This window comes from Gracilinanus agilis, chromosome 1, assembly GCF_016433145.1.
Source record: "Gracilinanus agilis isolate LMUSP501 chromosome 1, AgileGrace, whole genome shotgun sequence".
NCBI classification, from domain to species: Eukaryota; Metazoa; Chordata; class Mammalia; order Didelphimorphia; family Didelphidae; genus Gracilinanus; species Gracilinanus agilis.
In genome coordinates, this window is record NC_058130.1 from 774,764,286 (window position 1) to 774,788,540 (window position 24,255).

At 41.1% G+C, this 24,255-nt stretch overlaps 1 protein-coding gene across 1 annotated transcript in view; it reads right to left on the reverse strand.

Moving 5' to 3' along the window:
- The window catches only part of TTC28 (tetratricopeptide repeat domain 28), a 664,121-nt gene that overhangs the window by 311,228 nt on the left and 328,638 nt on the right, over positions 1–24,255 (reverse strand). The window contains exon 3 of the mRNA XM_044685476.1: positions 9,877–10,024. Within this exon, the coding sequence (XP_044541411.1) occupies positions 9,877–10,024 (148 nt within the window). The remainder of the gene's footprint in view (positions 1–9,876; positions 10,025–24,255) is intronic.

Sequence of the window (24,255 nt, forward strand, 5' to 3'; positions counted from 1 at the left end):
GAGCCAGACCTAGAGACGGGAAGTACTAGGTTCAAATCTGGCCTCAGACACTTCCCAGCTGTGTGACCCTGGGCAAGTCACTTGACCCCCATTGCCCACCCTTACCACTCTTCCACCAAGGAGCCAATATACAGAAGTTAAGGGTTTAAAAATAAAATAAAATAAAATAAAATAAAATAAAGTTATATATATAAAAAAAAGAGTTCAGCATGAGGGGGCAGCTGGGTAGCTCAGTGGATTGAGAGCCAGACCTAGAGATAGGAAGTACTAGGTTCAAATCTGGCCTCAGACACTTCCTAGCTGTGTGACCCTGGGCAAGTCACTTGACCCCCACTGTCTAGCCCTTACCGCTCTTCTGCCTTGGAGCCAATACACAGTATTGACTCAAAGATGAAAGGTAAGGGTTTAAAAATAATTCTATTTAGATCCTTTACATCTTTACCTGTTTTATTTATTTATTTTTGGTCAGATCTGCATAGGTTTGAGAGTAGTAAATTGAGGTCTTACTGTCTAATTATTCCTATGCTTTTTCTTTAAGTATTTAGATGTTATGTCATTTGGTGCATAAGTTTTTAAAAAAAATTTTTGGTATGTATGTATATATATATATATATATGTTTTTTAATTTTGTTAATTCCTTGTATATGGTAGATTTAGCAAAAAATAATTTTCCAGTTTATCTTTTAAACTTTTTGTTTCTTTGTTAAGAGATTATGAAACCAAGCAAGAGTTAGAGAAAATTACAAAATGTAAAATAAATTATTTTGATTATATTAAATTAAAAAGCTTTCGTACAAACCAAAACAATGTAACTAAGATCAGAAGGGAAACAACAAACTGGGAAAAAATCTTTATAACAAAAAACTCTGACAAGGGTCTAATTACTCAAATATACAAGGAGTTAAATCAATCCCCAATCAAGCCATTCCCCAATTCATAAATGGGCAAGAGACATGAATAGGCAATTTTCAGGTAAAGAAATCAAAACTATCAATAAGCACATGAGAAAGTGCTCTAAATCTCTAATAATTAGAGAAATGCAAATCAAAACAACTCTGAGGTATCACCTCACACCTAGCAGATTGGCTAAAGTGAAAGAAGGGGAGAGTAATGAATGTTGGAGGGGATGTGGCCAAATTGGAACATTAATGCATTGCTGGTGGAGTTGTGAACTGATCCAACCATTCTGGATGGCAATTTGGAACTATGCTCAAAGGGCTATAAAAGACTGCCTGTCCTTTGATCCAGCCATACCATTGTTGGGATTGTACCCCAAAGAGATCATAGATAAACAGACTTGTACAAAAATATTTATAGCCATGCTTTTTGTGGTGGCAAAAAACTGGAAAATGAAGGGATGCCCTTCAGTTGGGGAATGGCTGAACAAACTGTGGTATATGCTTGTGATGGAATACTATTGTGCTAAAAGGAATAATAAACTGGAGGGATTCCATGTGAACTGGAAAGACCTCCAGGAATTGATACAGAGTGAAAGGAGCAGAGCCAGAAGAACATTGTACACAAAGACTGATACACTGTGGTAAAATCAAATGTAATGGACTTCTGTACCAGCAGCAATGCAATGACCCAGGACAATTCTGAAGGACTTATGAGAAAGAAGCTACCCACATTCAGAGGAAGAACTGCAGGAGAGGAAACACAGAAGAAAATCAACTGCTTGAATACATGAGTTGATGAGGACATGACTGGGGATCGAAACTACCACACCAATGCAACTATCAACAGTTTGGAAATAGGTCTTGATCAATGACACATGTTAAAACCAGTGGAAATGCATATCAGCCATGGGTGGGGGGAGGTTGGGGGGTGAAGGGGAAAGTAAGAGCATAAACCATGTAACCATGTTAACTTTTCTAAAATATAAATATTAATAAATGTTTTTTTAAAAAGAGATTATGACTGCAATTTTTACTTCATCAGAATCACAAAGGTTTTCCTATTGCCTTTTATTTTAATTCTGTGCATCTTTCTGTTTCAAATATGTTCTTGCAAACAACATATAACTGGACTTTGCTTTTGAAGTACATTATGTTTTCCTTTTCTATTTATAGGTGAGTTCATACCCTCACTTGCACATCTATGATTGTTAATTGTGTAGTCTTTCTATCCAACTCTTTAAAACTTTTCTTTTGCTTTGTTTCTCACTATGATTTAAGTCTTTGTTTGACTCAAGATTAATTCCTCTTCTAGACTATTCTCTTATTCCTCTCTTTCCTTTTTCTCCCTTTCCCAACTATTTCCCCATCAAATGACATTCATTTGTGCAACTAACTCTTTGTGTACATTCTTCCTTCCTTTGGAAGGTGACAGTGAGGTTTAAGCATCAGCCCACACCTCCCAACTCTTCCTCTTTGTATAAATTTCTACTTATGCAAGCCAACTAAGTGAAATAATTTTCTCCATCTTTCTTCTTTCTTCCCTTCTTCTATATTCCTCTTCCTCTTCATTTCCATTCTTCTTTCAAGATCATCAAAACAAAACAGAATTACCCTCAGTCCCTCTGTCTATTGAGACTCACTTCTATTACCTCTAATGATGATAGGGTTTTCTGAATATTTAAAAGTTTGCCTAATTACATGTAATGTTTTTAAAGTTCTAAATTCTCTCCCTCCCTCCACTCAATCATCATTGAGAAGGCAAGCAATTTGATATAGGTTAGATATGTGGAGCCACATAAAACATTTCATTTTAATCATGTTGTGAAAGAAAACACGTGCCAAAAAAAAAAAGAAGAAGAAGAAAAGAAACAAAGAATGTGAAAAAAAAGTATGCTTCAATTTGGGGGTGGAGAGTATTTTTCAGTATGAGTCCTTTGAACTGTCTTAAATCACTATATTGCTGAGAATAACCATCTTTTATCACCATTAAATATCGCTGTTACTGTATATAATTTTCTCCTGGATCTGCTCACCTCACCCTGCATTGATTCATATAAGCCTTTCTAGACTTTTCTGAAACTTTCCTGCTCATCATTTCTTATAGTACATTAGTATTCCATCATAACCATATACCACAAACTTGTTCAGTCATTCCCCAGTTGATAGGCATCACTTAAATTTTCAATTTTTTGCCACCATATAAAGAGCTGCTATAAATATTTTTTTACATGTAGGCCATGTTTTTTGGTGGTGGTGTATTTATTTCCTTGCGATAAAGACCTAGTAGTTGTATTGCTAGGTCAAAAGGTATGCAGTTTTATAGCCCTTTGGGCATAGTTTCAAATTGCTCTCCAGAATGGTTGGATCAGTTCACAACTCCATTAAGAGTGCTTTGGTGGGGGGCAGCTGGGTAGCTCAGTGGATTGAGAGCCAGGCCTAAAGACGGGAGGTCCTAGGTTCAAATCTGACCTCAGACACTTCCCAGCTGTGTGACCCTGGGCAAATCACTTGACCCCCATTGCCCACCCTTACCACTCTTCTGCCTTGGAGCCAATACATAGTATTGACTCCAAGATGGAAGGTGAGGGTTTTAAAAAAAAAAAAAGTGCTTTGGTGTCCTCATTTCTCCACTTCTCCCATATTTGTCATTTTCTTTTTCTGTCATACTATCTAGGCTGAAAATTGTAAGGTGATATCTCAGAGTTGTTTTAATTTGCATTTCTCTAATCAAGAGTGATTTAAAGCATTTTTATATGACTATAGATAACTTTGATTTCTTCTTCTGAAAAAAGGCTGCTCATATTATTTATATCATTTGATCATTTATCAATTGGAGAATAACTTGTATTCTTATAAATTTGACTCAGTTTTCTATAAATTTGAGAAATAAGGCCTTTATCAGAGGAACTTAAAGCAAAACTTTTTTTTTTAACAATTTATTGTACATGTCCCTCCATCCTGCTTTTCTCCTTTTACCTCCCCTTCCTTGTCTTCCTTCATCCTGACCTTATTCAAAAATGTTTTGCTTCTGAACACTGTCTCCCTCAATCCACCTTCCCTTCTATCAGTTCTCCTCTTCTCTTATGTCTCTCCTCTCCTACTTCCCTGTAAGGTAAGATAAGTCTTTATACCCAACTAAGTGCATGTTATTCCCTCTTTGAGGAAGTCCCAATGAGGATAAGGTTCAAGTGTTGCCCACCACCCCCTGTCCATCTTCCCCTCTACTGCATAAGGGGTTTTTTTGTGCCTCCTCTATGTGAGATAACTTTATTTTATTCTCTTTCCTTTCCCCCTTTATCACAGTGCAATCCCTCTTTCTATCCCTTAAATTTATTTAAAATTTTTTTAAATATTATCCCATTAAAGTCAATTCACACATATGCTCTCTGACTTTGTACATTCCTTCAAATTACTCTAATTACGATAAAGTTCTTAGGAGTTACACATACCATTTTCTCCTGCAGATATATAAACAATCTAACCTTGTTGAATCCCTTATGCTTTCTGTTTCCTGTTTATTTTGTATATTTCTTCTGAGTCAAAATTCTCAAGAGTCAAATTTTCTATTCAGCTCTAGTATTTTCAACAGGAATGCTTGAAATGCTTATTTCGTTAAATTTCCATATTTCCTCTGAAGAATTATACTCAGTTTTACTAGGTAGCTAAGTATTGGTTGTAATCCTAGGTCCTTTACTTTTCAGAATATTCCAAACCCTCTGATCTTTTCATCTAACTACTAAATCCTCTGTTATCCTGACTACAGCACAATGATGTTTAAATTGTTTCTTTTTAGCAATTTGTGCTATTTTCTCCTTGACCTAGGAACTCTGGAATTTGGCTAACATATTCCTGAGAGTTTTTATTTTGAGATTTCTTTCACAAGGAGATTGGAGGATTCTTTCAATTTCTATTTTATCCTCTGGTGCTAGGATATTACTGGGGGTTTTCTTGAAAATTTCTTGAAAGATGATGTCTAGGATCTTTTTTGGTCATAGCTTTAAAGAAGTCCAATAATTTTTAAATTATCATGCCTGGACCTATTTTTCCCAGTCAATAGCTTTTCAAATAAGATAGTTCACATTTTCTTCTATTTTTTCATTCTTTTAATTTAATTTTGTTCTTTACTGGTGTTTCATGGAGTCATTAGCTTCCACCTGTCCAATTCTAATTTTAAAGAATTATTTTCTTCAGGTAGGTATAGTTCCATTTCGTAAATTCTATTTTTTAAAAAGTTCTTTTCTTCAGTGCATTTTTGCAACTCTTTTTCCATTTGGCCAATTCTGCTTCTTAAGAAGTTGTTCTCTTCAGTGGATTCTTTTACTATTTGGCATAGTCTGTTTTTTTAAAGTATTATTTTCTTCAATATTTTTTGTGACTCCTTTACCAAGCATTTTTTGTGATTTTCTTTTGTCACTCTCATTTCTTTTGCCAATTACTCCTCTACCTCTTTTATTTGATTTTTTAAATCCTTTTTGAGCTCCTCCAGAACCTAAGATCAATTCACATTTTTCTTAGGTTTGGAATATGCCCTGCTTTGCTTTCATTGTCTTCTTCTTGGCTTGTGTTTTGAGCCTCCCTGTCCCCATAGTAACTATTTGTGATCAGGTTTATTTTCAGTTTTGCTCATTTTTCCAACCTATTTCTTGATTCTTACCTTTATGTTAAAGTTGGGGTCCACTCCTAAGGTGGAGGAGGCACTGTCCCAAGCTTCAGGTTTTCTGTGCTAACCTTTTCATAGATGATTCTGGAGGTCTATACATTTCCGATTCTTTCAAGATGATACAAGCCTGTACTGGCACAGCCTACACCGAATTGTGCTTGACTCTCACCTCAACAAGACTTATCCCTCTTGCCAACCCTCCAAACCATCCTGGGTTAGGAAATTGTTTCATCTTGTCCTTTTGTTGGTTCTGCCACTCCAAAATTTATTTTGAGGCATTATTTACATGTTGCTTGGAAGGAAATTTGGGAACTCAGGGAAGTCTCTGTCTTTACTCCACCATGTTGGCTCCCTATGATGACAGAATTTTGAGAAGACTTATGTATCATTTCCCCATATTAGAAAGTAAAGAGTCTATCCTTGTGTATTCTTGCATGATTGCTCATTCATGATTTTGACTATATTAAATTTAAAAGCTTTTGTACAAACAAAATCAACAACCTAGATTAGAAAGGAAACAACAAAGTGGGGAAATTTTTTATTTTTTATTTTTTTCCATGCTTATGTGATTCTTGTTGTATCCCTCCCCTCTTCCCTTCCCCCAGCCAGATCTGACAAGCAACTTTACTGGGTTATACATATATTATCATTCAAATCCTATTTCCATATTATTCATCTTGCTAATAGCTTAATCTTTTAAAACCAAAACCCTTAATCATATACCCATATAAACAAGTGATAAATCATATGTTTTCTTCTGAATTTCTACTCCCATAATTCTTTCTCTAGATGTGGATAGCACTCTTTCTCATAAGTCCCTCAGAATTGTCCTGGATCATTGTATTGATTTTGGTAGCAAAGTCAATAACATTCAATCGTCCTATAATGTTATAGTCTCTGTGTACAATGTTCTCCTGGTTCTGCTTGTTTCACTCTGCATTAGTTCATGGAGGTCTTTCAGATTGGTCAATATGCCAGTAAAGGAAAGTGATAAATGTTATGGCAAAACTGGTACACTAATGCATTATTGGTGGAGTTGTGAACTGATCTAACCATTATAGAGGGCAATTTGGAACTATGCCCAAAAGACTATAAAACTGTGCATACCCTTTGATCCTAATAATACCATTTCTGGGTCTGTATCCCAAAGAAATCATAAAAAAAGGGAAAGGATCTATTTGTACAAAAATATTTATGGCAGCTCTTTTTGTGGTGGCAAAGAATGGGAAATTGAGGGAATAGCTATTAATTGGGATACAGCTGAAAAATTATGGTATATGCTGGTGATGGAATACTATTGTGCTATAAGAAATAATAAGCAGGATGTTTCAGAAAAAGCTGGAAAGATCTACATGCATGGATGCAGAGCAAAACAAGCAGAATCGGAGAACATTGTACACAGTAATAGCAATATTGTTCAATGATCAACTGTGAAAGACTTAGTTCCTCTCAGCAATGCAATGATCTGGGACAATTCTGAAGGACTTATGACAAAGAATGCTATCTACCTCCAGAGAAAGAACTAGTGGATTCAGATGCAAGATCAAAGCTTACTATCTTCCACATTGGTTTATTTACTGTTTTATTTTGGGGTTTGGGTTTTATATGATAATTTTTTTACAATAATGACCAATAAAGAAGTATGTTTTGCGTGATAATACATGTATTATCCAAAATAAATTGCTTGTCACCTCTGAGAGAGCGGAGGGAGGAGAAGGGAGACAATTTGGATCTTATAATTCTGGAAAACATATGTTGAAAATTGTTATTACATGTAATTGGGAAAATAAAAGCTTTGAATTTTAAAAAACGATTGTTATTCATTTTTACCTGTTTACATTTCTCCTGACTACCATGTTTTTTCATCAGAAAATCTTGGAAGTCCTCATTTTTCATTAAAGGTCTTTTCTTCCCCCTCAAAGGACTATATACTCAGTTGGATAATTAATAGTTACTCCACTGGTTGTGAACTCTGATTGTGAATCTATGTCTTTTGCTTTTTTTAATACTGTATTCTAAACTCTCTGTTTCTTGAAGTGACAGCTACTAAATCATGCATGATCCTGACTATGGATTCTCAGTATATAAATTCTCTATTTCCAGCTGCTCGTAGTATTTTTGCTTTGTCCTGAAAGCTCTGGATTTGGGGTCCAGAAATGTCCAGAGCTGAAAGATGGAGGAGGAGGATCTGCAAGCATTCAATGTTCACAAAGCAGTCTGATCTAAGACAGTCTGTTCACTGCCACCCTGGTCTCAGCTCTCGAAGTTCCTGACCTGACTATGTCTGTACAGCACTCTTGCTGTCTTGCCCCTGGTTTGAAGTTCTCATAGACTAATGCTGACCTTTGCCACTCTCGGCCAGCTGTGAAGGAATGCTGGTCTGAAATTCCTGCCTTCATTATTCCACTGTAAGCTTCAGACAGGACTAGAGCAGTGGTTCCCAAACTTTTTTGGCCCACCGCCCCCTTTCCAAAAAAAATATTCCTTAGCCCCTTGGAAATTAATTTTTAAAAAATTTTAATAGCAATTAATAGGAAAGATAAATGCACCTGTGGCCATCACCGCCTCCCTGGATCGCTGCAGCACCCACCAGGGGGCGATGGCGGAGCAGAAATCCTGTTCCACTCCTGTGCTCAGAACCATACAGTTACTGTTTGTTTCTAAGTATGTTCCTGGCATTGAACATAGCTAGGGCCTGGCTGGCACTTGTTCCCAAACACTCTACAAAGCTGCAGTCTCTTGAGTGTGCGTAGGACCTCTTTTTGCCTTTGGACACAATGTCCTCCTGTGAAGGAATGCTCAGTGAAGTGAGCTTCTGATTAGAATCTGTCCCTGGGGTCTATACTACTCTCTCTATTGCTTCTTATGCTGACCTGGGCTGGAAAAATGACTCACTGTGACTTTTTAAAATTTCCCAATCAGAATTCAACCTGTTCCAAGAACTTTGTGGAGTTGTTTAGGGTGTAGATAAATACTGTTTTAGAAGGTATTCTTGTCCTGAGGCCTGGGAGTTTATTTTTTATTTGATAACTATATTCAATAGAGTTGCTTTCATTTATAATCTATGTATTTTTATGCTTTAAAAAATCATATTCTAAAGAGAAGTAAATGAGTTTTGTTGGTCTACCAAAGGGGTCCCAACCCCAAAAAAGGCCAAGAACTGCTCTGGAGTAACAGGGAAGGGACCTAAATTCCTCTTTCAAGGCTCCTAGGATTCTTTCTAATTGATGACAAGATACTTCTGTAAATATGAACCATGCTCCTTCTCAAGAAAATAAATTTTATTTCCTTAAGATTAAAAAATTTTAAATGTAAATGTTTTTAAAATAAAATAATAAAAGTTTAAAATAAATATGTAAATGTTTAAAAATATGTAAAAAATTTAAATGTAAATGAACTATTTTGGGGAAGTTTCATCCTAATCCAATAAGCTTAGAAAAATTAGAAATATCTTCTTTACCTGAAGATATACATGTGTGTGTGCACACACACTCATCTTGCTAATGTTACAGGCACTGTCCTAAGCACCCAAAGGCACACAAAGACATAAACAAAACCATCCCTGCCCTTAAGGAATTAATATTGTATCAAGAAGAGCAGCAAGAACCCAGAAAAGCAAAGACTAAGGGGAATCCAAGAGGAGAGGTCAAAAGAGATGCCCTGTAGGAAGTGACGCTGAGCTCAGCACTGAAGGAAGCCAGCCAGCTTAAAAGTGGAAAAGAAGAGAAAGCATCCCAAGGATGTGTCCAGGGAGCAAACAAGTTTGCCCAGCACTGCCTCCTCCTCAGGGCACTCATGGTCTCCTACCAAGGTGCTGCATGTGCAAGGAGAAACAGGATACAAGGAGAGAACCAGACTAAAAGGGCCAGGAGAAAGCACGCAGGAAAGGGGAGGTCCCTGTCCCATGGGAGGATCCCAGAAGACTTCAGGAAGCCTGAAGTGGGGGAGGAGGTGAACTTGGAGAGACCATGGGGGCCCAGATGAGGAAGCTGCACTCTCCCCAAGGGCAGGGATGGGTTTGTTTCTGTCTCTGTGTTCCCAGGCTGGTTGTAGAAAAGTGGTGGGAACACGACCAGAGGGGACCTCCATCAAATACTCTTTAGACAGCTGAATGACCAGAGATCATGATTCGTGGATGAGCCCCGTCTCCCCATTCTCTGTCTGATGCTGCCCATTATCAGCTTTCCTTTACCTGAAATAGCAGATCTTGGGGAAGCTGACCTCCTGCCCCATGCTGGGATGCCCCAAACCAGCAGGTCTTTGGAGATACGAATTTCCAAGTCCATATCACTGTTATTGCAAGTCCCATAGTCTTACCTCGCATAGGAGACTTCATGGCGGCTTCCACCATCCCAACCAGAAGCTGCAGACTCTTGGGATCCTGGGCCAAGCCTGATGCAAAGGCTGCCAGAGCATCTGCATGGCGTCCAAGATACTGGAGGGCAACACCCTGTCGGAAGTATGCCTAGGAAAATAAAAAAGAGATTGCTCAGTCACGTCCAACACTTTGTGACCACGCTTGGGATTTATACTGGAATGGTTTGCCATTTCCTCATCCATCTCATTTTGAAAATGAGGAAACTAAGGCAAACAGGGCTGCGCTTTGTCTAGTTTTACACAGCTATTAAGTGTGTGAGGCCACGTGTGAACTCAGGAAGGGCTTTCTTATCAACCAGCTGCCCACATAAAAAAAGGTGTTTTAAGCAGGACTGCAGTGAAACCGATGGTGTCGCAAGCCAGAGCAAACAGCCAACACACCAGAAATTTGAAAGAAACTTGACTCAATAAAATGAGAGAAGTATTTTCTTCTTTTTCTTTTTAAGTCATTGTCTCCCGAGCACAGAGACTTCAAGCCTGATATATAGGTCCAGGTGGGTCCTGTTTTTTTTTTTTTCTATCCTTCCCTCCTATGGTGGGCTCAAGAACATGGTCTCTAGAAATCATTTCCCATGCAACAGATGGTTGCCAACTGCCACCTATAACCAAGGCACTGGGTTAGGAAGGAAACAAAACTAAAAAGAAAACAAATCCTGCCCTCAGGAGCATTCCTTCTACTACACTAAAGAGACTACAATCAGTAGGAAGTGTAAGGACTGAAATTCCTAAGTGGCAGAACTTCTTAATTTAAATGAATTTATCAATCAACCACTCAAGACCATCTAAATTGGCCACTTGAGCCCCTCCACAATCTGAACAGTGCCAAAGAGAGCGAACAGGACAAGAGAGAATGCAGGTCAATATATACTCTTTGTGATCCCAACACTCAGTTCTTCCTCTGGACATCCCAAGACATTTCTGACTGGTAAATAGCCTCTGAGGAGGTGGACCTAGAGACCCCAGCACCACCTCCATGACTTCATCACAGAAGGAGGATGCAGAACACACACCCTGTCCTCCCCTCTACCGGCTGGGGCCACGCTTGGTGGCTAGAGCTTGCAGTCTTTTCTTACCCCAGAGGGTGCTTGTTTACAGAAAAATACAGAGCAGGTCTCCACCCTGCTTCTAATAAAAGCCAGCCCAGAGATGCCCAGAGGCCTGGGAATAAATTACTTTAGCTCCTGGAAGCTGGCTGACCTTCAAAACCCAAGGTTTAAGAAAGGTTTCATATAAAAATGACTACGATTCAATATTAATTTTCCACCGAAGTGATGCACTTAAGCATTTGGTGGCATGACGGTCACCTGTTCTTTTCTTCATGTGTATGCCATGCTGCCTCTCATCTCATGCCTTGTGCAGACTGCTCCATGCATGGAATATAACTTTGTTTTCACTTCCATTTCCCAGAATTCCTAGCCTCCTCAAAATCTACCTCTTATAAGAGCTTCTCTCACCAGTTGCTAGTATCTCGCCCCACCAAATTATTTCGTGTTTACTTCTTATTGAATTTGTATTCACATGCATGCTGTTCCCTCCTCCAATGGAATGTAAGCTCCTGAAGGTCAGACATGCTTTCTTTCTTTCTTTCTTTTTTTCCCCCTCTGCACCCCTAGGGCCTAGCATGATGTCTGCCTGTACTAAATAAATGCTAGCTGAAAGAATGAATGAGTATGCCACCGATACTGTAAATTCCTGGAAGGCAAAGTTCTTGTCATACTTCCTCAGTGTCTACTGTGGCGTTAGTCATAGCTCAGTCAATTTGTTGTGTTGGAATTTTCTTTTAAATCATTCCACAAATGGCTAATCAGAAGAATAGTTTTCTTAATGCTTATTTCTTTAAAATAATCATAATAACACAGAAGATCATAACACTGGTACACATGACTGTTTCCTATTTAACAATTAAGAGCAAAGTTAAAATTATCCAAACTTAGTATGTGCTTTCTTTCAAAATAAAACATCTCTAATATTGTTCCTAGTCCTTAACTGAGTCGGCTTATAAAATAAGGTTACCATCGGTGATTAAAGGAAAACATTATTAACTGGGGAAAAAAGGGATGGAAGAAGGTCAACTAAATTAGAGGAAAGTTTGAATCATAAATTTTTTTTCATGCTACTTTAAATGACTTCCAGTGCATATGGTAACGTGAACTCGGCTAATTAAGTGTTATGTTACCAAGTACAGACCTGTGAACCTGATTTAATGAAAAAAAAAAAAACTTCTATGTAACTAACAGCCGTTCGATGTAATATGGGCTTCTAATGGTTTGAAACAACTTGTTCTCTTAAGGAGGTCAGATACTCTTCATACGAGCGTGTCTGACCCATAAATCGGCTTTGCAAACTCTTCCAGGAAAGGCAAACTTTGACCCAAATCACCATGTAGTTAGAACAAATACCATTAATGGGGTCTGAAGAGAATTTTACTTTAACTCAATAAAACTCACAATCAACGTCTGAAATGTACTTTGTAAACTCAGAAACAAGGAATCACAAAGGTCATTATTATATCACCACAGAGATGATGATGATTATAAGTGACTATAGAAATGTGTCTAAACATTTTCTAAGCTGATCATATACACTGTATCATAACTTATCTTAGAGGTAGATAAAAAAAATTGGGGGTTGGGGGCAGCTGGGTAGCTCAATGGATTGAGAGTCAGGCCTAGAGACGGGAGGTCCTGGGTTCAAATCCAACCCCAGACATTTCCCAGCTGGGTGACCCTGGGCAAGTCACTTGACCCCCATTGCCCACCCTTACCACTCTTCCACCTAGGAGCCAATACACAAAAGTTAAAGGTTTAAAAAAAATTGGGGGAGCTGATCTTGGCTAACTCCCCTCATCACCCCCCACAAGGCCTAGAATATAGTCATGAGGTTTTAGAGCAGGGGTTCCCAAACTTTTTTGGCCTACCGCCCCCTTTCCAGAAAAAAATATTACTTAGCACCCCTGGAAATTAATTTTTAAAAATTTTAATAGCAATTAATAGGAAAGATAAATGCGCCTGTGGCCATCACCACCTCCCTAGATAGCTGCAGCACCCACCAGGGGGCGGTGGCGCCCACTTTGGGAATCCTTTAAGATTGGTGAATACCTTCTGCTGATGGAATTAAAGGGAGCAACTGCGCCAGATGAAAAACAAAACCAAAAACTGGTTTCTTGAAGGATGCATAGTTTAGGGGTGTTTTTTTCTGAGAGGCAGGCAGGAAGGTATTTCTCTCCTCTCGCTCCTTCTAACCACCATGGAATCTAAGCAGCAGCTTGCCGGGACACGTGTCACATCATCCAACACTCAAGAATTCATCCACTTGAGAAAACTTGAGACACAATCGAGGGACTCGAGTCACACACTCTCGACAGGCCCAAAGCACAAAAGCTGTCCGCTGCGGAAGAGATTCGAGGAAGGAAGATCCCGACAGTACAGGAGAAAGCTGGCCTGGACCCAGGGGAGAATGGAGCTGTGGAGAGAGCCCAGCTGAAGGGCTGGTCTGAGAGAGACCCCCCTCACGGAGAGTTACAGAGAAATGATTTCGGGTCCTACAGTACCGTCGCTTTGCCACACGGGCACACACGCTTCTCGCCCCGACTGTACTTTAAATTAGATCTCGCTCTTCCATGGGGAGAAATATTTTAGAGATTATTCTGGCTTACTTGGGCTAATGGGAGGCCTACTTGGAGGGGTTCTTGAGCTATTGTGTTAATACCAAAGGATTATGTCTAGAACCAGAGAACAAGCAGCCTCTAGAAATCCAACCCTTGAGTACTCGTTGGGGAAGTAGCCTAGAGGGGTGACCGCATTACTTCCATGTTTTATGGGCTGAGAAGCGGCAGGTCCAATGATTTGGACAAGGTCACACAGTTACTTCGTTATTGTGTTAGGTTCAAGGTAACATTCTTTTTTGCTATGATCTGATATGATGGAAATGGAAGTCGGAAGGTCTCGAAGCAAGTTCCACTCTTGAAATTTATCACGTCACTTCACCTCGATGAAAGCCTTCATTTCCTGGCCGGCTCAGCGCCTCAGAGACTTAACACGGGGGAGCCACTCTCCAAAGCAGTAGCAAACATTAGCTAGTATTCCTATCTTCGTCACAGTACCCAACCTACTCCAGCCTCTAACGCTGATCAATATAAAACACTTTTTCACACCCTCATTTGAAACAACATACAAACAGAGTAAATGGGAGGGATTTTATAGAGTGAGCTATCGAAGTCAATTAGTCTAAACAATCAGTAGCTGATATAACTCAGAGTCCTGTAAGATAATAACCTGAGACAGCATTTTTAACACTAATTCATAGAGTCATTTCCTTTCACTGGGCCCAGCCACTGTTTTAATTTTTAATGCATTTACAAACATTTACTGTATTTTTCTCCTCTCGTATTTAGGTAGTTAGGACACAAAAGGCAGGTTAGTATAAATCCCAAATAAAATCTAATGATAGCAACCTCAATTCTAAAATTTCACATTAAAAATAAACAAAAAATGTTCAAAATAAAAATTCGTGACCAAATCTTGAAGCCATAACAAAATCTGTGAGGAAGTTCCAAAAAATCAATGTAAGAGCAAAAGAAGGAAAAATCCGTATGTTTAATAACAGATATCTACAGAAACGGACCCCAATCAAGAAGCAGCACAATCAGTGATCATCTTCCTGGTGCTCTGGCCTAGGCAGACCACATCTGGAGTCCTGGACTTAGCTCTCAACACCGCATTTTAGGAGGGGCATCGACGAGCAGGAATGAGTCCAAAGGAAAGGAAACGGGTGGGTAGGGAACTTGAAACTATTTCATAGGAACAACCATTAGCTGAAGGGCCTACAGTCTGTTTACCCTGAGAAAGTGAGGTTTAGGGAGAACACGAGCTCTGCCTCTAAATACTGGAAGGGTAAATAAACTTCTCTTTGGCTCCAGAGGTCAGCCAGACAGGGTCAAAGATGAGAAACCGAAGAAGCCCAGCTCAGCCCAAAGAAGAGAAAACCCGAGGAAATATCAGTGCCATCTGCCAGGGGAACGGCTGCCTTATTGAGTTTCACATTCCTGGAGGTACTGGAGCAAAGGTAAAGGCGACAGCTTGTCAGGGAGGCTGCGAGGATCCCTGCTCGGGATAAATTCTACCATTCTGAGATAAAGAAGACTCAGTGCTGGCCCCGCTATGCCCTAATATTTACCATCTCGTGGAGAAAGAAAGACATTTAACGCCGCCTGCCAAACGCGGGCACTGAAAGCCCTCATTTATCCGCCCCTGGAAGAGGCAGGCCAATGCCCACGTCAAGTTCAAGCTGGGGTGTCAAGTTCACCCTGTGGGCCTCGAGCATTCTGAGGGTTTCCTTGGAACATTGAGAATTCAGAAAGGGAAGGGCAAAGAAAGGGAGAGGAGGGACGAGCGCTGGGATGTCGGCTTGACTGCACTCTGCCACGAATGCCCCCTCCTGCTGCCCTCCATTTCGGCTGAAGCAGAGGGAGGGGCCCAGGAAAGACGGACTGAGGGCTCCATTCTTCCCCTTCCACTCCTTGGTGAAGGGCCAGAGTTTCCAAGGCAGATATTCAGGGAAAGGCAGTGTGTATGAGTGGCAGGAACAAGCTTCTCTTTTCCCTCCTTGACACGAACACCCAGAAACTTGAAAGAAAGCTGGGCTCCTCGCCCTGGAGACCCCGAGGAACCATCAGCTCTCGGAAGGAGAGAGCCCTGCAAGCTGAGGGGGTGCTGGGCTCCGGCAGCTCAGTCAGCACGCGAGGACACGTGAAGCCGAGGGCAGGCCCTCTGCCAAGGTCACCAAGAGGGGCTTCGGAAGCGAGCCTGGGCTTGCGGGCTCTTGGCACTCACTGCCTGTGCCACGCTGCGTGTGGCCGCCATCATTCTTATCATCAATCTCTCCATCAGCTCTCGTGAGTGTGGCCGTGCCGCCGGGGGCTGAATGGCTCTGCCAGCAAACACGACAGTGTGGGGGCCCCTGGGGGCAGAGCCTGCTCCATGGGACAGGCTGGAGAGGCCTCTTGCTGTCGTCCCATCTGCCCACAGTCCTCTCAGGAGGCCCTCGCCGGAGGCTCACACGGGTGTGACGAGGCACGTGCAGCAGGAGTGACGGGCCGGCCTCCTCCGGCTCTCCAGCTCACTCTCCAGCCCTCGTGCGGCCACCCATCTTCTCCCCTCTCCAAGGAGCCGCTGGCGTGGCCTAGGCCACATCCACACCAGAACGCTCTTGTCAAGTAGCTGCCTCGGATACACAGTAACCCCTTTTGGGCCGCTCATGTGGAGTTAAAGCCCAGAAGCCGACGGGCCTCGCTGGAGGAGGCAGGGCCGCCGTCCGTCCAGCTTTAGGACAGCCTCATCTGCTCTTCTGGGGCAGAGGCGGGGGCTGCTCCCTCCTGTGACGGAGACACCTGAGCATGCCGAGGCGCAGAAGGGCCCAGGAGAGGAAGGGCTGCTTGCAGCTGTCACGGGCCTCCCCAGCCTCTCGCTCCCAAATAGCAGATACCGCGACAGGGGCCGGAATGGACGTCCGCAGCCCCTCCGCTCGTTATCCCACGTGCTCCTCTTCCCGGGAGTGAAGGCGCCCCTTATTTAGAGCGCTCCGACAGGCTAGTCCTCTCGGCCACCCCCAGGGCTGGCCCACACCGACACAAGCAGAATCAGACTGTTTGTGTGACCAGGAGCGAGTTCTCTTTGAGACTCCCTGGGCCTCAGTTTCCTTCTCTACAAAAATGAAGGGGCAGGACTAAACGGCCGCCAAGGCCCATCTAGCTCCAGATCACTGGTCCTTTGTGAAGAAGACGCTTTCTTTAAAAGCTGCTTTACTGGCATAGGATGTGTAGTTAACAAGAACCAATATAGGACTCCGTTGTTCTGGCACTTTGAGACTTCAATCTATAGAGGCAGAGATTAAGGAAAATCAGAAATGACACGGGAAATTTATGGACATGAATATTTAATCTCTTTTCCATTAGCCAGCGTTGATTGTAGAACAATTTTTATAATGAATTGCATGCAGGGGAAATTCATTTCATTAACCTTTCATATAAATGTGTTATTATTGAACCAAACAGGCCACTGTACTCAAAACTCAGTTCGATGTTAATTAGATTATAGGCACTAAAGCTTGAAATCAGAGAAAAACCCCAGGAACCACCGCCACCACGGAGGGCTCGAGCCTCGCGGCTTTACATGCCACGAAGGGGGTTTGGATCAGGACTACATCTGCTGCATTTGGCTTGGGCTTCTGGTCCTTTACTGGTGAGTGCTTTTTAGGTCTTCTTTGCTGACACGCTATTATGAATACCTCGAGAACAGCAGAGGCAACGTTCTTTACATGGCGATGTACGTGCTCACCTGCTCAGCTGGGAGCAATCATTCCTATCTCTTCAAGAACTTACAGTTATGAGCTCACACACACACGTGTGTGTGCACGTGAACACACAAAAGAATTGGGGAGCAATTTGACTGCTCTGCTCAAACCGGAATCGATCGTTTCTTTTCCTAAAATGATTTTCAACAAGGAAATAAAAATACAAAACCTCTAAGGAAAACATTAACATAAGAAGCAAAATAATTTGTTCATAAAGGAAAGAATGAAAGAGAAAAAACCTGGAGTTCAAGTCTGAGCCTGGGGCCCTTAAAAGTGCTCTGAATCTTTCATACACGGTCTTGTTCAGAACCTACACGTTATGCAAAATGATAACAATTATAGCCAAAGGTCTGTTCTCCACGAGGCGGTGTCTGAAGAGCCAATGGATCTGCAGTTTGAGCAATTAAATATTAATTCCTGCTCTGAAATTTACAAACTAGAGGATAAAAGGCAAACTGGAAGTTGGGGGCAAACCCCCTTTTGAACAAAGGCTGCTAAAGATACTTGTGTTACCCATTTTAAAGGGTGGTTATGGGGGAAACATTTTAGAAACCCCAAAGTATTACATGCTTGCTACATAACTGCACATAATATAACTCCATCAGCTATTGCTCTAAGTAGCCTTCATGGGATGAATTTGGAATTTGGTGTGGAATCGCTGAAACTTCCAAACCACTTTAAAGACAATGATGTACTTTATACGACTTCCTTCTCTCTCAGGTGTGGACAAATCAATTCCACAAGCCTGAATTTGGCTTCTACTACCTGCAGAGGCCCAGGCAAGGTGCTGGAGATAGCACAATGGAGGAAGTGTGGCTAGAAAGCGGATGATGGCAGGCAGGGAGAAAATATCAAGAAAGGTAAGGGAGGGTCACAGGATGAAACGCTTAAACAGCAAAACCAAGGAGTTCCCCACAGGGAAGAGGAAACCAACTCCTGATTAGGAAGGAAAAAGGGTCAGCCTATACTTCAGGGAAACAGATTGAGGTTTTTACGAGAAATAAGGCCGGCATTTATCAAAGAGCTGTTGTCTCTTCCTGGTTCGAACCCAGGGCTCACTCACTTCTGCTGCTTCTCCACTGTAGCAATGCCTGAATGGCTGGTAGGATCAGAAGAATGTGCCAGAAAGAATATTCAGTCAGAAACACAGAGGCCAAAGTGGTAAGGGCCGAGACTGGACAAAAGAAAACCTTAGGTAAAGAGGTCACCCCAATAGGAGGAAGAGAAAAGGCAGAAGGCCCTAAAATTGCACAAGACCAAAATGGAAGAGCTTAACTGTGGAGGCAAGAGCAGTATTCCAGAGGGAGAATGATCGACTTCACTTTGTGTCTGATTAGATGCAGGAGATGAAAGACTAGACCAAAGTCAATGAATCTCAGCCTCAGTAGAGAACTTGGAGTGTACTGAAGGCAGGACATATCTGACAAGTGATGATGCAGACTCTGTAGGAAGACTTCGAGGGAAAGGGAATGGACTTCCTCTAAAGGTGGCCACTCGACTAGTCCTTGTGGATCACTTGATTTGTTCATAAGACTTCCCTTCACTCCAGCTGAAATGTGTTTCTCTGCAGTTTCCATGTATTTTCCCCAGTTGCTGCTGTTCATGTTGTGAATGGCCATCATTTAGACAGCACTTTAAAGGTGTAGAAAGCCCCTTGTGGCCATTCTCTCATTTGAAATGCCCTCTAGAACAAAGACGGATGAGCCTTCTCCCCTACAGCCTTTTGCCTGTGGTGCAGTGGCACAAACTCTGAAGCCAGGAGTCCTAGATTTAAATCTTGCCTCTGTCACTGACCACAATGACCTTGGAGAGGTCATTAAACCTTTCTGGGCTTCAGAGTCTTCCTCTATAAAATGAGGAGATTAGACTCTGACCGTGAATGAGCTTTCCAACTCAAAATCTATGACTGATGCAAAATACTTGAAAATAGCTAGCATGCCTTGCCACGGTGTTCTCTTAATAATTAATAATAATGGAAAAATCCACAAGACTTCAATCAATAATATGCTGACAAAGAACTATGGGAATAAATGGTAGAATCATATGGATTTGTTTTACAGAAACAGTAGTTTATGACAACAAGACAGGAACAAGTCACAGCCACCAGAGATTACAGAAAGGACAGGCTCACAGAGCCTTGGTTTATTGACCAATGCAGATCCTGCAAGAATATGGGAGAAATGAAAATGTTATCGTGGTGGGTTACGATTTGTCACCTATCACAAAGCAAGAAAGACACAATGTAGTATCCAGAATCACAAACGAGACAAACTTGTTATCCTCTGTAGAGCAGGCTTCTATTTGATTGCCAACTGACCTGTGATCTCATCATTTTGGAAATTCCCTCTATAACTGTCAGTATGCCCTATGTAATTCTCCTTCATCTCCTCCCCAAAGTTCTCTAGGCAGGACACTGGGTCTGGAGACAGGAAGGTCTCGGTTAAAATCCCAACTCAGACATTTACTAACTATGTGATCTGGGCAAGTCATTTCATCTGTTTGTCCCAGTTTCCTCTACGGTAAAATGGGGATAATAATAGCATCTAGCGCAGTGTTCTGTGAGGATCAAATGAGATCATAATTATAAAGTTTGTAGCACAGTGCTTGGCACAAAATAGGTTTTATGTAAATGTTTGCTACTGCTGCTGCCGCCACTACTATTATTACGTCAACTGAAATAGATAAGGAATGACAAGAAAAATAATTTGGAGGGGGTAGCGGGGCGACTCAGTGGATAGAGAGCCAAGCCTAGAGATAGGAGGTCCTAGGTTCAAATCTGATCTCAGATACTTCCCAGCTGTGTGACCCTGGCCAAGTCACTTGATCCCCATTGCCTAGCCCTGACCACTTTTCTGCCTTGGAGCCAATACACAGTATTGACTCCAAGATGGAAGGCGAGGGTTTAAAAAAAAGGAAAAAAAAGAAAAAGAATTTGGAGAAAAGCTGAGTTTAGTGTTGGATCTGATAGAGTTTGAGGTGGCAGGTGGATATCATGGTGGACAGAGTGATAGAGACTTAGAGTAGAGATTTAAAACTCTGGACGTATGTTAAAGCTAGAAATACAGATCTGCATACAAGTGATAAATGAAGCCAAAGGAAAAGGGAGAAAAAAAATCACAGAGAGACTGTATGTAGAGAAAGGAATAAAACAAAAAGCCACATGTAGAATCTTAGCAGGAAGAATACCTACAAAATAACCGGATCATAAAATGGTGGCACTGGAAAGGACTTTAAAAAAAAATCACTGAATTTAAAGAAAAAAAGAAACCATCAAGTTCATCTAGTTCCCTACACATATTTTACTGATGAGAAAACTGAGGCCCAGAGTGCTTAAGGACATTGTTCAATGTTACACTGCAATCAGTGTCAGAACACAGGCTTTTGACTCCAAACCCTTCCACTTTCCACCACATCATACTACTCGGGTGGCTAAGAATTACATTATCGGCATTACGGTTCTCTAACTTTCTGCATGCAAACATGTGCCTAAACTTTTCTTATGAGATAGAAAATGAAAAATTGCTTCTATTTTGTGGACAGAAAAATGAAGGTAAAAAGAGGTTCCAGGCCATGTTTCCTTCCTCTCCATCCATCAGAGTGGGTAGAGACACAAAGTCTGGTTATGCACACAGGCTGTGAACAGGCACCATCCCAAAAAGACGTCCAACCCTAAAGGTTCTATGCCAGCGATTCAAATTTCCATTTTCTGTCTTTGTTTTTGTTTTCTTAGGTAGTTATTTATGTGACTGTCGTCCTAACTAAATGGACCTATCTGAGCATAAACCATTTTCTTGTTTTCTTTGCTCATAGAACAGAATGGTTTATTTCAGCACTGCAGATAGCATCTCTGCTTCTCAGGGGGATGACTAATTGAAACAGTCTCCATCTCCCCTCACATTTCTTCCCCAAGAGTCAAGTGATGATGTTAAGGAACAAATCTCTTTTCTCCTGACAATTCGCACTTTTCCTAATATCCCTGTGAAGATTCGATGAATCCCAGTTTGTTCAAAGCCTACTTAGCGCCTGCCAACAGGCAAAGGGAGATTTCATTCATCAGGGTCATAGTCCCATTGGCAATGCACTCCTGGAAGATTATAGCAGCAGTGCTAATAAAGAAACAGTGATGGGGCAAATGAGCACTGGCTCATGAATGCATTCAGAATGCTGCAGCTGGCATTGTACAGCAAGAGATTTCCTAAATTCTTCTGATTGAGAAATGGGCTGAGATTTTCTCTAGGAGCTAGATCAATATCAGGAAAGTGAGCCACACAGCAGGCTCACCTGTATCTGTGGAAGTCACAGGAAAACAATTCCAAATCCTATATTCAAATGCAGAGCAGTAGGCATCCACCCAAACTGGGGAAAGCGACAGAAATGGCCACTTCAGGAGTGGAGAACGACCAAAAGATTAGTGTTTCCACTGGCTAAATAACTCTGTATTCATCTACCTCTTTGGCCTCTCAAGGCCTTCCACAACATAATTTAGGCACCCTATTTGACAGGCATCTTTTGTGCTGGGAAATGTGTTTCCACGCTTTGTCCAAGGAGTGCAAATTACAGACGCTGCTCCCTTTGCTGTTGAAATTCTCATTCTATGAAAGTTCTAAATTGAGGGTCCCTAAGGAGTGTGGGGAAAATAAAACGAGAACATTTCCTCTGGACTTCTAGGTGGATGGATCTAGAATTTCGAGAATTAATAGCAGCTGTTTGTATTTTAGTCTTTTACAATTTACTATATACCTTCCACATACCCACCCATCCCATAAGGTAGAGGATCTAAATGATGTCCCATTTGACAAAGAAACTAAGACTCAGAAAAATCAAGTGACTTGGCCAGTCCCAGGACTAGTGGTAGGCAAAGGAATTCAGGCACTGCTTGGATGTCATCATGGAAGCTCACCCATGACCTCTCATTGTGGAAATGTTATTCCCAGCATAACAGAAGGCCTTTTTGTTGAACTAATCCCATTCTGCATTTTTAAATGAATGCAAGTTTGAAGAGCCTTCTTCATTCATATAAGTGACAGAAATTATTTGTACTAAAGGCTGATTTGAACCATTCAATTAAATGCCCACAAAGGTACTGCTAAACTCTTCAATGGAAACTGCCCATTTGCTGAAATCAAAATAGGAAAATCTTCTGGACACAGCTGCTTCTCCTGTAAAATGGAAAAGGGGGCACATGAAATACACGATCTGCAAAGGCTTGTCTTAACTCTAAATGCATGATTCATTCATTGAGCACCTACTACGAACCTAGCACTGTATGTGGTACAGTTGGAAACAGAAAACAGTCCTGGATGTGAAGGTTATAATTAAGTTACAGAAATAAAATGCACACCTAGAATCAAAGGACAGCACGGAGGAGAAAAAGATAAAATGTTATCTACTGTATCCAGGCAGTCTGACTTACCAAAGGGTCATACTTCAAAAGTTTGTTTCTTACTCAAGTTTTGGAAATGGAATATTATTGCACATAACTTCACCCTTTTGCAACTTCCATTTTTTGCTTTCCCTGATCCTATATCCTTTGCTTCTCTTTCAAATTCAGTTCCACACTGAAATCAATGCTTTTTCAAATTCCCTAGCCCCTGTCTCTTTTCTCTCCTTTAATGCTGAAGTCTGTAGAAATGAAATCTATACATCCATCTTCTCTGGAGTCAAACATGCTCTAGCCAGGAAGAGATAAAATTCAGCTAGAAAGCTTTACCCATAATGCTACTGAGTCACTGAGGTGGAGAAAGATGCAAGGCTCCTTGGGGAGAGATTATCCAAACCAATATCAGTGAAATGGATTTACCCTGTCCAAAGGAAATGCTAATGAAACTCAGAAACTCCTACCTACTGACACACTCAAAAGCAAATTAGGAAACCCATTCCACCTAGTTTCAAAGTCACGTGGGTTTATGCCTGCACAGAAGTCTTCTCCTCCTACAAAGACACTTATAAACTACATTAATTCTAGATTCTAGAGTTGTCGAGAATCCGAAAAGCTTAAGAACAATTAAGAATTCTGAAAACTCAAGAACAATTCTCCAAGTCACTTTTTGTCATTCTCTTACCCTCCTTTCAAAATAGGTTCATCTTTTAACAGCTCTTTTAAGTGGTGTTACAGATACGTAGTAAACAATCAAATCTACAACAAGGCTATACAAGTCTCCATGTTGGTATCTACTGAGTGCCATTATTTTCAAAAACATGACATTTAATTAAAAGTACATAAACGTAAAAAGCAGTATGAGTTCTGAAGGCCTCTAAATCAAATTTCCCTGCCCCCCCAATGCAACAATTCTGAATTATTTTCTTAAAATTCTGAGAAATATGTAAACACCAATTGTGTTGATTTGTTCATAGTAATCATGAAAACCAATGCAAAAGAAGCTGTATAAAAGGCCTTAGTTTGCCTGAGCTCTCTAAAATTCCTTTCCAAACAACTTTAAAATAATGCCTCAAAACGAATTCTGGAATGGCAGAACAACAAAAAAGATGGGATGAAACAATTTTCCCTACAAAGACAACTCAGAAGGTCAGTAGGAAAGGTCTGACTCATTGGGGAGACCGCAGAGTACAGTTCGATGCAGTTCCCACCTGTGCAAGCCAGCAGCAAATCTTGGGGGCACTTGGATCCACAAAGGCTTCTAGAGCTTTCAGTCCACAGATGGTAAGTGGATCCAACAATTGGTCAAAAGAAGACTACAGGGGACTCTTGGTTGGCACGGAGTATATGACTCTGTCACATTGTCCATATGTGGTTCTGGGTCACAGTCTCAGGCTAAGGAAAAGCACTAGAAAACTAGAGCTTGTGGTCACAGGAGAGTAAGGTCCATAGTCAAAGTTGCAGGGTGAAAAAGAGTACTTGTGGTCACTCACAGACCAAAACACAGGCTGGAAAGCAGTGACCACAGCTCTCCTTAGACTATACTACCTTGGAAGAACTGAGAACTTACAGAGCACCAGAACTAGATCTGA